Genomic DNA, 14571 nt, shown 5'->3' with positions numbered 1-14571 from the left:
CGTACACTCGGCGGCTGTCGGTTCTGTCTAACGCTTATATGCCGTCATGCTTTCAATATGTGCCGACATGCTTTTATTGTGTGCCGTCAGGATTTCATTGTGTGCCGTCAGGCTTTAATAGTGTGCCGTCAGGATTTCTGTGGTGAAACATCGGCAAGTGGTGAGACAAACTAGTGGTGAGACAAACTAGTGGTGAGACATACACCTAGTGGTGAGACATACACCTAGTGGTGAGACATACACCTAGTGGTGAGACATACACCTAGTGGTGAGACATACACCTAGTGGTGAAACATACACCTAGTGGTGAGACATACACCTAGTGGTGAGACAAACTAGTGGTGAGACATACACCTAGTGGTGAGACTTACACCTAGTGGTACGACATACACCTAGTGGTGAGACATACACTTAGTGGTGAGACATAAACCTGGCGGTGAGACATACACCTAGTGGTGAGACATACACTTAGTGGTGAGACATACACCTAGTGGTGAGACATACACCTAGTGGTGAGATGTACACCTAGTGGTGAGAATTACACCTGTGGTGAGACATAAACCTGGTGGTGAGACATACACCTAGTGGTGAGGCTTACACCTAGTGGTGATACATACACCTAGTGGTGATACATACACCTAGTGGTGAGACATAAACCTGGTGGTGAGACAAACTAGTGGTGAGACATAAACCTATTGGTGAGACTTACACCTAGTGGTGAGACATAAACCTAGTGGTTAGACATACATCTAGTGGTGAGACATACACCTAGTGGTGAGACATACTCCTAGTAGTGAGACATAAACCTGGTGGTGAGACATACTAGTGGTGAGACATAAACCTATTGGTGAGACATACGCCTAGTGGTGAGACTTACACCTAGTGGTGAGACATAAACCTTGTGGTGAGACATACACCTAGTGGTGAGACATACACCTAGTGGTGAGACATAAACCTGGTGGTGAGACATACACCTAGTGGTGAGACTTACACCTACTGGTGAGACATACACCTATTGGTGAGACATACACCTAGTGGTGAGACATACACCTAGTGGTGAGACATACACCTAGTGGTGAGACATACACCTAGTGGTGAGACATACACCTAGTGGTGAGACATAAACCTAGTGGTTAGACATACATCTAGTGGTGAGACATACACCTAGTAGTGAGACATACTCCTAGTGGTGAGACATAAACCTGGTGGTGAGACATACTAGTGGTGAGACATAAACCTATTGGTGAGACATACACCTAGTGGTGAGACTTACACCTAGTGGTGAGACATAAACCTTGAGGTGAAACATACACCTAGTGGTGAGACATACACCTAGTGGTGAGACATAAACCTGGTGGTGAGACATACACCTAGTGGTGAGACTTACACCTACTGGTGAGACATACACCTATTGGTGAGACATACACCTAGTGGTGAGACATACACTTAGTGGTGAGACATACACCTAGTGGTGAGACATACACCTAGTGGTGAGACATACACCTAGTGGTGAGACTTACACATCTGGTGAGACATAAACCTGGTGGTTAGACATACACCTAGTGGTGAGACATACACCTAGTGGTGAGACACGTAGTGGTGAGACAAACTAGTGGTGAGACATACACATAGTGGTGAGACATACACCTAGTGGTGAGACATACACCTAGTGGTGAGACATAAACCTGGTGGTGAGACATACACCAAGTGGTGAGTCTTACACCTACTGGTGAGACATACACCTAGTGGTGAGACATACACCTAGTGGTGAGACATACACCTAGTGGTGAGACATACACCTAGTGGTGAGACATACACCTAGTGGTGAGATACACCTAACGGTGAGACAAACTAGTGGTGAGACATACACCTAGTGGTGAGACATACACCTAGTGGTGAGACAAACTATTGGTGAGACATACACCTAGTGGTGAGACTTACACCTAGTGGTGAGACATACACCTGGTGGTGAGACATAAATCTAGTGGTTAGAAATACATCTAGTGGTGAGAAATCCAACTAGTGGTGAGACATACACTTAGTGGTGAGACATACACCTAGTGGTGAGACGTACACCTAGTGGTGAGACTTACACCTATGGTGAGACATAAACCTGGTGGTTAGACATACACCTAGTGGTGAGACTTACACCTACTGATGAGACATACACCTAGTGGTGAGACATACACCTAGTGGTGAGATATACACCTAGTGGTGAGACATACATCTAGTGGTGAGACATACACCTAGTGGTGAGACATACACCTAGTGGTGAGATACACCTAGTGGTGAGACAAACTAGTGATGAGACATACACCTAGTGGTGAGACATACACCTAGTGGTGAGACATACACCTAGTGGTGAGACATAAACCTAGTGGTTAGAAATACATCTAGTGGTGAGACATACAACTAGTGGTGAGACATACACTTAGTGGTGAGACATACACCTAGTGGTGAGACATACACCTAGTGGTGAGACGTACACCTAGTGGTTAGACTTACACCTAGTGGTGAGACATACACCTAGTGGTGAGACATACACCTAGTGGTGAGACACCTAGTGGTGAGACATAAACCTGGTGGTGAGACAAACTAGTGGTGAGACATAAACCTATTGGTGAGACAAACTAGTGGTGAGACATACACCTTGTGGTGAGACATACACCTAGTGGTGAGACATACACCTTATGGTGAGGCATACACCTCGTTGTGAGACTTACACCTAGTGGTGAGACACCTAGTGGTGAGACATAAACCTAGTGGTGAGACATAAACCTGGTGGTGAGACATACTTCTAGTGATGAGAGATGATGATGATGTGGGTCATTAGTGGTAAGCTCTCACAACAAGTGCTATTGTTCTTCTCTAGTGTTTACATCCACACAACTATTTTTAGATTCTTCAATTGTCGGGTCTGACTCGTCCATTTGGTACAAGATTTTATTCAACTTACTTTGTCTCTCTATCTTTCTGTCTGTATCGAAACTAGCGAGCGAAATTTCGACCACTTCTAGCCGACCCGTTTCTCTGAAACATGGCATGTGTGACCCGAAAACAAAGCAATCTGAAATTAAATTTGACTTAATTCAATAATTAGATGCTTAATTAATTTTTAAAGAATTAATTAAAATCGCCTACATTAATTACTATTCACTGCACTATTATACGCACATTTTTCATGGTGCGCAAGTATTTTTGGTAATAAAACTTTTTAAAACAATTTTAAAGTACGGCTTCTGAAAAAAAAAAGCGTTTTAATAAATTAACAAATTATTATTTAATTATGCAATAAAAGTGAAAATAAATGATTTTCTTTAAATTTATCATGATGAACTACTATTTGAATAACTAAGTGTAAAAGCGTTTCTGTCTCTATGTTATGTATTGAATACCTTTACTAAAATGTAAGAAGCGACCCACATACATATGTAAATGTAACTGTAAGTGTATGTGTATGAATGTATATATATATAATATATATATATATATATATATATATATATATATATATATATATATATATGAATGAAGTGTGACTATAACTGTGCGGGTGCTACTGTGTGATTGCTAGTGTGCGTTTTACTAATAAAACCTAAAATATTTTCTCTTATGCAAAGGAGATTACATCCATTCTAATTACTAAAGACTGTGGCCAGCTAGGCAGAAGCCAGTGCTAAACAAATGGATCTTTCCTGGCATTTCTTTCTTCTGCTGACGGCCACCATCCAAGCCGCGTCTAGCAGTACAGAATCAGAACTCTCTGAGGCCGGTACAAACTTCTCCGATACCCTGGGTAGTCACAGCTACAGTACATCACCCCCAACAGGGGCAGGATGGGGTGCACACCCGCCCATCGACTACTTCCGGTGTGAGCCATGCAAGTGTCACCATTTGGCCAACCTGTCCATTAGCGCCGACTGCTCTACCCTAGCGCTGGGCACTGTACCCCTGGGCCTCCCCGACAGAACCACACGTCTAGTTCTCTCCTCGTGCGACATCACAGCCTTCAAGGTCACGTCCTTACTTGAATACAAGTACCTGGGCTACCTTGACCTCTCCAATAACAAAATGTCAAGGCTATCAAACACAAGTAACGCCATCCAATGCAAGGTCAGCGTCAGTGCCCTTGACCTTTCGTCAAACAAAATCAGCACAATTGACGATGGCGCCCTCTGGTGCTTCCCCCAGCTGACGACCTTGAACCTGCAGCAGAACGAGCTGGTATACTTGGGTAATCGGACGCTGCACGGAGCGGCCAGCCTAAGACAGCTGGACCTGTCCTACAACAGACTTCACAGCCTCGGGCTCGGCGTCTTCGACCCAGTGCCCCAGCTGCGCGTCCTCCGGCTGGGCCACAACAACAACTTCACCTACGGCTACAACAGATTCCACCCGCGTATATTCCAGCCGTTACAACAGCTGGAGGTCCTGTACGCCCAGCACCTGTACCCCAGCAACACCTACCCGCTAGCGGCTCTAGCCGTGTTGACACAGCTGCGGGAGCTGAGTCTAGACGGCTCCGATCACAGCTTTGTCAACACCAGCTTGCGTCACCTGGACAAACTGACGTCACTGCTGCTTGGCGTGGACGGACTGTGCAGCATTAAAATACTGTCCAAATCTTTTTTTCATGATCTGCCGCAGTTAAGATCAATTCACATAGAAGGATGTCCGCTGTCCAATATTTCTGAGGAGGCGTTCGACAAAAATATTGACCTAGAAAAAATAAACTTGACGCTAATCAATCTTTCTTTAGGTCGAATATTCCAAGGTCTAGGTGGCTTAAAGAACGCATCTGTCCGCTCGCTGACCTTGAGCAAAATTCGCGCAGGTCACATGGACGCGTGCGCATACCTGTCGCAACAGGAGGCTGCTGGTCTCAGGGACATGACGCACCTGGAGGAGCTGTACCTGGAGAACAACGGCGTCTCCTTCCTAACCCACGGCTTTCTACGTCTGCTGCCGACATCCATCAAAGTCCTCAGCGTTAGCGGCAACCTTCTGACGCATGGCCGGTCACTCCTGGCCACCCACAAGCCCAAGGCCGGGCCAGAGCTCCTGCCCAACCTGGTCAGCCTGCGAGAGGACATGCAGGACACGGTGGTGTACCACGGGGTGGCTGGTGCTGCTGCACCGGAACAATGCTCGGGCACTTCCGGTGGGATGGGGGGAGAAGAAGATGATCGCAGCGATGATTCACAATTCGGGCTGGATGTGAGTGCCAACCCGCAGGTCAACTTGCCCATTAGTGCCAACCCGCAGGTCAACTTGCCCATTAGTGCCAACCCGCAGGTCAACTTGCCCATTAGTGCCAACCCGCAGGTCAACTTGCCCATTAGTGCCAACCCGCAGGTCAACTTGCCCATTAGTGCCAACCCGCAGGTCAACTTGCCCATTAGTGCCAACCCGCAGGTCAACTTGCCCACTGGTCTACAGGAATATTCTGCTGTCCACTCATTCCACTTTGGTAGCGAGGCTTTCAGCGGGGGGAGAAAAAAACGTCTCAAGCTGGGGAACCTCAAGATCCTCAACATTTCAAACACTTTCTTTACTCAATGGGGATCTAAAAAACTGGAGTCCAGAGTCCAAGTGGCGGACCTATCCAACAACTTTTGCCAATCTTTGAGCCAGACCTTCCTGAACGTTCAAAACTCGCTTGTAACTTTGTTAGCAAGCGGGAACTATCTGGGTCACGACTTGGCTGCAGACATTCAAGGTGAGAAGTTGTCTCGCGGCCAAAAGGTCAAACACCTGGACCTGTCAAACAACCGACTGCAGGACCTGCCAGAGAAGGTCTTCCAGGGCCTGGTCAGCTTGCAGGTCCTCACCCTCTCCTACAACGACATCCACTCCATCAACATTCGTCTGGCACACATGAAACACCTGCTGCTCCTGGACCTCAGTAGAAATTCTATTTCTTGGATCGGTCAACGGATGCGGGATGACCTTGACCAGATAGCTTTGAACCACAGCGTGAGCCTCGATTTGAGTTCAAATCCACTTCCGTGTACGTGTGACGGCCTGGATGTTCTAAGATGGCTGGCGATGACCAACGTTCGAATCTTACACAGAGATTACTTGTACTGCCTGGATCAGGAGAAGAGACAATCTTACATTGGAAATGCCTCCCAGAAGTTCCACACTCTTCAGAAACTGTGCTTATCCCAGAAATATATTTTCGTCATCACATCTTTCACCGCCGCCTTTCTTTTCTTCATCTTCAGCTCGATCGTGATCTTCAAGAAGCGTTGGTGGCTGTATTACATGCGCAGTGTCATCATTGCCAGAGTGTACGGGTTCAGGCCCAGGCTTGAGCCGGCCCGCTTCAAGTTCGACGCTTACATTGTGTACTCAACAGCTGACGTCAGCTTTGTGTTTGGTGAATGCCTGCAGGAGCTGGAGGTTAAGCGGGGTCACAAGCTGTGTTTAGAAGATCGGGACTTTCTGATTGGTTCATTTATCCCCTGCAACATCACGAGCGCCATCAGCAGCAGCAGACTGACGGTCGCCGTCATCTCACGGGACTTCTGGGAGGGGGAGTGGACGGAGTACTCCGTGCAGATGGCACTCGTTGAGCATGCGCAGAGCAAGCGGAAAGTCCTTCACCTTCTAACATACAAGGACGTGTCTGCAGAAGATCTCCCGCGGGAGCTTCTGAAGGTCTACACAGCTAATGACTTCAGCGAGTACCCTCCAGCAGACTGCAACAACGACGTCAAGGCCGCCTTTTGGGACTCGTTCTCTCAGACTATAGGGCACCAGGCTGGGGAGCAGTGATTGTCTCCTAAAGTTTGTGGCGCCATGCTGTGATTGTGATTGTGCCAGTCTCCTAAAGTTTAAAACAGTGTCGCTGTGTCAGCTAGTGTAAACAATCTTTCCTTGTATTTTTTGTGTGCAATAAATAAATATAAATGGAGCTGTTCAATGACTGTTGATTTATTTTTCGTCATAAGTGATGTCATAAATATTAAGTTAATGGATTTTTAATTGCTCCTTTAAAATGTGACTCCTTCTCGTTAGTAATATATATATACTAGCGTACCCGACCCCCGCGCGTTGCCGCGGGGATAGTAGAAAGTTTGACGAAATATATTAGAAGGATTTCACCAACACGTTACCAATCATATGTTCTTAGACGCGTGACCTTCTTTTCTAAAAATCAGTTATTTAAATGTAAATAATGCCTGCGTTTGGATCATAAATATCAGGACACGGGTTTACCTACAGTACCGCATGAAAACCTTGAGTGTACATTAATCACTCACCAAAATAATATGGTAGAACACACTTCGGTGACCGCCCATGTGTCAGAGACGTAGAGGCCCGCTCTAAGGAGCCCCCCCCCCCCTATTACACTACTGCATTGGCGCGGAGTACGACCCCTGGCTCCTTCAAATAGCATCCTGTTAACAATGATGCAGATTGCGTCATTCACTAAGTGACACAAATGAACAGAATTTGTTATTTAACACGTAAAAAAATATTTGACGCGTTTTAAACATCAGTGTGACTGATGCAATATGTTAGCGTTAGTAATGGTCTATTCTTAGATGCTCGATCTCAATTTCTGTTTGGATTATCTAAAAATAGATGCTAATTGCATCATTCGCAAAGTGACGAAACTGTTAATAATCTAACCTTGGTTAATTTTTCTGATTATTAAAATAAAACGTATTACATGGCCCTCAGCGGCCCATGTGAGCCTTTGGGGCCGAGACATTTTTTTTGCAGCCTAATCGCACCCTACCAGGGCGCCAGAGGACACGCCTGATTCAATTTAGTAAGCGTTTGTAATGCCCCATCCTATCCATTGTCTATTGCACTGTTTAGACCGAACGTATTCACCATAGCGCTCACGGGAAAGACCAGGGCGCCAAATCGCATCCTGCCGGAAGTGGGGCCATGCAAAATTAAATCCCCCGCCCCCACCACCCACATACCCCTATTTCCCCCTCCCACCCCAGAAAACTTCTCAGGAGTATTCATCAACTCCCTAAAGTTTTATGGCACTGGGATAAATTGCGTCGAACCGCAATAGTCTTTTATTTTTATATACCGCATATTTAGAAAAATCCCACCATACCGTGGCGCCACCCTTGCGAATTTTAAAAATGATTTTTTACAGAACCCTTCCCTGGAGTGTTCTAATCAAGTCCCTAAAGTTTGATGGCTATCGGATGAACGTTGTGAGACCGCAATCGACTTTTATTTTTATATATCGTATATAGAGAAAAAACAAATCGCGCCCTGCCTGGGCGCCACCCATGCGAGTTTGAAAATGTTTTTAGCGCAGAAACCTCCCCAAGAGATAAATTCAGCTTCTTCCCAAAGTGTCATGGCGATCGTGTGAACGGTGTCACGGCAATTCACTTTTATTATTTTTATATACAGTATATAGAGAAAAATCGCACCCTCCCGTGGCGCCGCCCTTGTGAAATTAAAAATGATTTTTTACAGAACCCTTCCCCAAAGTGTTCTAATGAACTCACCAAAGTTTGATGGCGATCGGATGAATGGTGTCAAACCAAAATCGACTTTTATTTTTATATATCGTATATAGAGAAAAAATAAGTCGCGCCCTGATGGGGCGCCACCCCTGCAAATTTGAAAAGGTTTTTACCGCAGAAACCTTCCCAGGAATAAATTCAACTCTTTCCCAAAGTTTCATGCCAATCGGATGAACGGTGTCACTGCAATTCACTTTTATTATTTTTATATACCATATATAGAGGAAAATCGCACCCTCCCGTGGCGCCACCCTTGCGAAATTAAAAATTTTTTTTTTACAGAACCCTTCCCTAGAGTGTTATAATGAACTCCCCAAAGTCTCATGGCTATCGGATGAACGATGTCAAACCAAAATCGACTTTTTTTTAATATACCGTATATAGAGAAAAACAAATCGCGCCCTGCCGGGGCGCCACCCCTGCGAATTTGAATTTTTTTTTCACAGAAACCTCCCCAGGAATATTCTCAACAACTTCCCAAAGTTTCACGGCGATGTGATGAGAGGTGTAGTAATGCATAAAGGACAAACACACACACAAACACACATACATTGCTAGCGTACCCGACCCCCGCGCGTTGCCGCGGGGATAGAAGAAAGTTTGACGAAATATCTTAGGATTTCACCAACGCGTTATCAATTATAATTATATGTTCTTAGACGCGTGACCTTCTTTTCTAAAAATGAGTTATTTAAATGTAAACAATGCCTGTTCTTGGATCATCAATATCAGGACACGGGTTTACCTACACTACCGCATGAAAACATTGAGTGTACATTAATCACTCACTGAAATAATATGGTATAACACACTTCGGTGACCGCCTCTGTGTCAGAGACGTAGAGGGGCGCTCTCAGGGCCCCCACCCCCCCCCCCACCCCCCGATTTCACTACCGCATAGGCGCGGCGTACGACCCCTGGCTCCTTAAAACTAACAGGCGCCATCGGCCAAATAGCATCATGTTAAAAATGATGCAGATTTCGTCATTCGCTAAAGTGACACAAATGAACAGGATTTATTTCTTTAACACGTAAAAAAAAATTATTTGACGTGTTTTAAATATCAGTGTGACTGATGCAATATGCTAGCGTTACTAATGGTCTATTATTAGGTGCTCGATCTCAATTTCTGACTGGATTGTCTAATAATAGATGCTTATTGCATCATTCGCTAAGTGACGAAACTCTACAGTAGGCTCCTCATATTCAAAAAGTTATTTTTTCATCTTTCGCAAGGTGACGAAACTGTACAGAAGGATTTCCTCGCGTTACAAAGTTAATTTTAGAAGCCTGTTGTAGTTTTACCGCTGAATATAGTAGTACCCATTACTCGCTATGCAGGACGCTCGATTAACGGATGCCAAGTGCCAACTTAGTTGCTCTAAAACTCTGGGCGCCAAACCGTGTATTGACGAAAGTTGTACCCTATATGGCGCCGCCCGTAAGAAGCTTTAGTTTTCTTTTTTGCAGAAATATTCTCGGGAGTATTCTCATCTACTTCCTAAAGTTTCATGGCACTCGGATGAACCGCATCCGAGATTTATTTTTTATATACCGTGTATAGAGGAAAAAAATCGCTCCCCCGGGGGGCGCCGCCCTTGCAATATTAAACAATATTTTTTTGCAGAACCCTACCATTGAGTGATCTAATCATCTCCCCAAAGTTTCATGGTACACGGATGAACGGTGTGAAACCGAAATTTTATAAACCGTATATAGAGAAAAATCGCAGCCGCCCGTGGCGCCGCCCTTGCGAAATGAAAAAAGGAATTTTTTACAGTACCCTACCCTGAATTGTTCTAATCAACTCCCCCAAAGTCTCATGGCTATCGGATAACGGTGTCACACCAAAATCGACTTATTTTTATAAACCGTAAATAGAGAAAAATCGGACCCTCCTGTGGCGCCGCCCTTGCGAAATTAAAAATTTCTTTTTTACAGAACCCTTCCCTAGAGTGGTATAATGAACTCCCCAAAGTCTCATGGCTATCGGATGAACGATGTCAAACCAAAATCGACTTTTATTTTTTATACCGTATATAGAAAAAAACAAATCGCGCCGTGTCGGGGCGCCACCCCTGCGAATTTGAAATATTTTTTTTCGCAGAAACCTTCCCAGGAATATTCTCAACAACTTCCTAAAGTTTCATGGCGATCGTGTGAACAGTGTCACGGCAGTTCACTTTTATTATTTTTATATAGCGTATATAGAGAAAAATCGCACCCTCCCGTGGCGCCGCCCTTGCGAAATTAAAAATGATTTTTGTACAGAACTCTTCCCTAGAGTGTTCTAATAAACTCCCCAAGGTTTCATGCCTATCGGATGAACAGTGTGAAATCAAAATAGACTTTTATTTTTTATACCGTATATAGAGAAAAACAAATCGCGCCCTGCTGGGGCGCCACCCCTGCGAATTTGAAATTTTTTTTTTCGCAGAAACCTCCCCAGGAATATTCTCAACAACTTCCCAAAGTTTCACGGCGATGTGATAAGAGGTGTGGTAATGCATAAAAGACACACAGACACACACACATACATTGCTTTATATATATATATATATATATATACATATATATATATATATATACATATATATATATATATATATATATATATATATATATATATATATATATATATATATATATATATATATATATATATATACATATATATATATATATATATATATATATATATATATATATATATATATACATATATATATATATATATATATATACATATATATATATATATATATGTATATATATATATATATATGTATATATATATATATATATATATATATATGTATATATATATATATATATATATATATATATATATATATATATATATATATATATATATATATATATATATATTATATATATACTGAACATGGCCTTATAGTCAAGACTGAACATGACCTTACAGTCAACCTTTTTTGTTTGTTATTGTCCTACTGAATCAGGTCTAGGAGCCGAACTTGAGTCTGACCTAAGTCAGCGACCTTGCTCTTAACAACACCTTTATGACTTCAAGTCAACTAAAAAATACCTAATGTAGGCCTATATATATATATATATATATATATATATATATATATATATATATATATATATATATATATATATATATATATATATAGTAAGTCGATTGTTGATATTGGAAATACAATTTTATTTGATAAGATATACCTAAAGACAGGTATACGTGTGATCACAGTGCTATAAATACACCTAGGCATTTCCCGCACGCCGTCAATTCCTATTCTATTAATAGAGGACATAACAGAATCTAGTTAGTAAAACGTGTATGTCATTTTTTCCTTTCTTGTATACGAAGTCTAGAGGAATCGTGCAAAAAATAATAATAATAAACTCGAGATTTTCACAGATCTCGACGCTTTACACCTCCCTGAGTCGAAAAAACCTAGTTTTGCAATTTTGTCCGTATGTATGTGTGCTTGTGTGTGTGTGTGTGTGTGTGTGTGTGAACATGATAACTTGAGTACCAATACAGCTAGGTTGATGAAATTTCATATATAAGTATTATATCAAATTTGTAGTTCTGTATCAACTTCTCAGCGATTTCCGATAACCGGATTAGGAACTTTTCTACTTTTAATTTTTCAAAATCCTATATAACTTAAGTACTGTTTTAGATAGATAAACGAAAATTCACATATTAGTAAAATATCTAATTCTCTACCTTCTGTCAAATTTTGAGTAATTTCCGTTTATCGGAAGTAGTAATCTACGCTAATTCCGATTTCTCAAAAAACGCATATGAATTTATAATGTACAAATAATATTCCGCACTATTAAATAGTTTAATTATACACATATTGTTTTTCACCTGGTGCGCAATTCTTTTTTCTATGATATTCTATTCTATTTTTTTAAGTTTAAGTAATAAAAATGGATTAAAAATCATGTCTATATCCCGATTTGCCATACCCCGTAGTGTTATATAAGAATTTTTAAGAAAATCTAGGGGAGATTGCTCTCGGCTTATTTAAAGTCCTTTCATGTTTTTTGTTTTATGGACATATAACTTTGGGAAGTTTTATTATTCAAAAAAAAAAGTTTTTTTTTTTTAATGGTGTCACACTTGTATTTTCATTTTTTCACACTAGCCTCTCAAGAAATTGTGATTAACTTTTTAAGTAGACAGCTATTTTTAAGAGTATGCTTATAATTCTCCATATTGTATTTGGTGAGAGGTCGTTGAATCTAACCTAGTGTGAGGGGCGTGACGTTGTGTTGTGTTAGAGATGAGGTGAGGAGGGGGTGTGGCCTCAGAAAGTAAAATACGAAACTTAAGTTTAGCCATCATTTCGCATTTTTAAATAGACTTTATTTGGAACAATTTCTTAACCTGGGTGCGGTCGAACCAAGGGTTTCGGTGAGTCAGTTGACTCATTTGAATAGCGAACGGATTTTATCAGTGCGGACGAAAGAGCTATTAGCAAGGTTCGACGAATGCGCATATGAAACTGGTGGGGGTTCAGTACCAGAGGCGTATCCAGGTTTTAGTTGTAGGGGGAGAGAAAAGAGCAAAAAAAAAGGCGCCGAATTTTTAACACGTTCTATATACGTGTATTATATATATATATATATATATATATATATATATATATATATATATATATATATATATATATATATATATATATATATATATATATATATATATATATATATATATATATATATATAATTACTAGCTGTATGTCATTACTTCGCTATGATGTAATATAAATTTAAAGTAGCACTCTGAAGAGATAAGAAAAAACACACAATGTAGGCCGACAAAACAAAAATTGTATCAATCTAAACAAAACAAAACAATATATATATATATATATATATATATATATATATATATATATATATATATATATATATATATATATATATACTACAACCAAAAACAATGAAAGAAACACAATCTGTTTTGTAATTCTTGTAAAAAAATTTCTTACATAATAATTCCTGGGAAATTTTTTAACAAGTGAAATAGGGGAAATAATCACTCTCTTAATATAAATATGTATATATCTACACATTTAATTATAAATGTCAAAACAAATAAATAATTACTTTAGAATATAATGAAATTGTTCAACACTATTCGTGTTTACAAAATGTTTTTGTCTATAATCACAATTTAATATATCGTCATCATAAATGCTAAAGTATTATAACATAATGACAGTTTTTAAAATCAGAAATGGTATAAAACCACGCTTTTCGATAGAGTAGATAAACATTCGGAATAACAGCCTATATTTAACTTAATATCTGTCTTTTAGTTCAGATAATATATTTGAATTAACTACTGCTTCTTTGTGTTCTTTAAAGATATTTTTTAAGTGATAGGTATGGATTAGATCACTGTATTGATCACACACCTTTTTACTGGTAATTGCAAAAACAATATTCACAGAGTTTTATGTTTAAAAAGCTAATTTTCTGGCGGCATGGTACTTTGGTACATCATTACGCGTTTTTCTACATGTACTTAACAGATCAGTTCGGGGCGTGTTTGGGGGGGGGGGGGAGATAACCAACTCAGAGTGAACATAGCGTCAGTTTTTAGATGATTGTTCTAAACATACATATATATTACACAAATATATATTACACAAATATATATTACAGAAATAGATTTAAATAAGTAGCAATGGTATTATGACAATATTTTTTTTACAGAGGGGTCCATGGGGGAGGGGGGGGGGGGGGGTTGTAACTGTTTCATATAATTTGTAATCGTAATCACTATCGCCCAAACTGTAAGAATACTACTACTTCATCGTGATGACGTTGTTGACCTTGTCAAAATTTCTCCACCACTACGCAATTTGCTCATAAGTAAATTTAAATAGAGGTGCCACATCAGTTGTATTTGTTTCTGTATTGTATTTTTTTAAAACTAATCACATGATTCAAACTGTATATACAAAGTAATTATGTATGAAGTTTTGTTTATAACATTTTCTAATTCAATTATTCGTAAGCAAATACATTATACAGTTGCCTTAAACCTAAC

General features: G+C 40.5%; 1 protein-coding gene across 2 annotated transcripts; it reads left to right on the top strand.

Moving 5' to 3' along the window:
- Nucleotides 1-3626: 3626 nt before the first annotated feature.
- Nucleotides 3627-6915, top strand: LOC131930570 (toll-like receptor 4). 2 transcript variants are annotated; one of them, XM_059287110.1, is made up of 2 exons: nt 3627-5235; nt 5416-6915. In XM_059287110.1, the coding sequence occupies exons 1-2, from the start codon at nt 3685-3687 to the stop codon at nt 6778-6780; spliced, it is 2916 nt and encodes a 971-aa protein (XP_059143093.1). In that variant the 5' UTR covers nt 3627-3684; the 3' UTR covers nt 6781-6915. The 2 variants fall into 2 exon arrangements, with proteins under 2 accessions (XP_059143093.1, XP_059143092.1); XM_059287109.1 differs by having other exon boundaries at nt 3627-6915.
- The last annotated feature ends 7656 nt before the right edge of the window (nt 6916-14571 follow it).

The sequence above is a fragment of the Physella acuta genome, unplaced genomic scaffold, assembly GCF_028476545.2.
Source record: "Physella acuta isolate Inbredline_101_S28 unplaced genomic scaffold, ASM2847654v3 ptg001804l, whole genome shotgun sequence".
Lineage (NCBI taxonomy): Eukaryota > Metazoa > Mollusca > Gastropoda > Physidae > Physella > Physella acuta.
The sequence above is the reverse complement of the archived record's forward strand: the minus strand, read 5'-3'. Positions and strand labels throughout refer to the sequence as shown.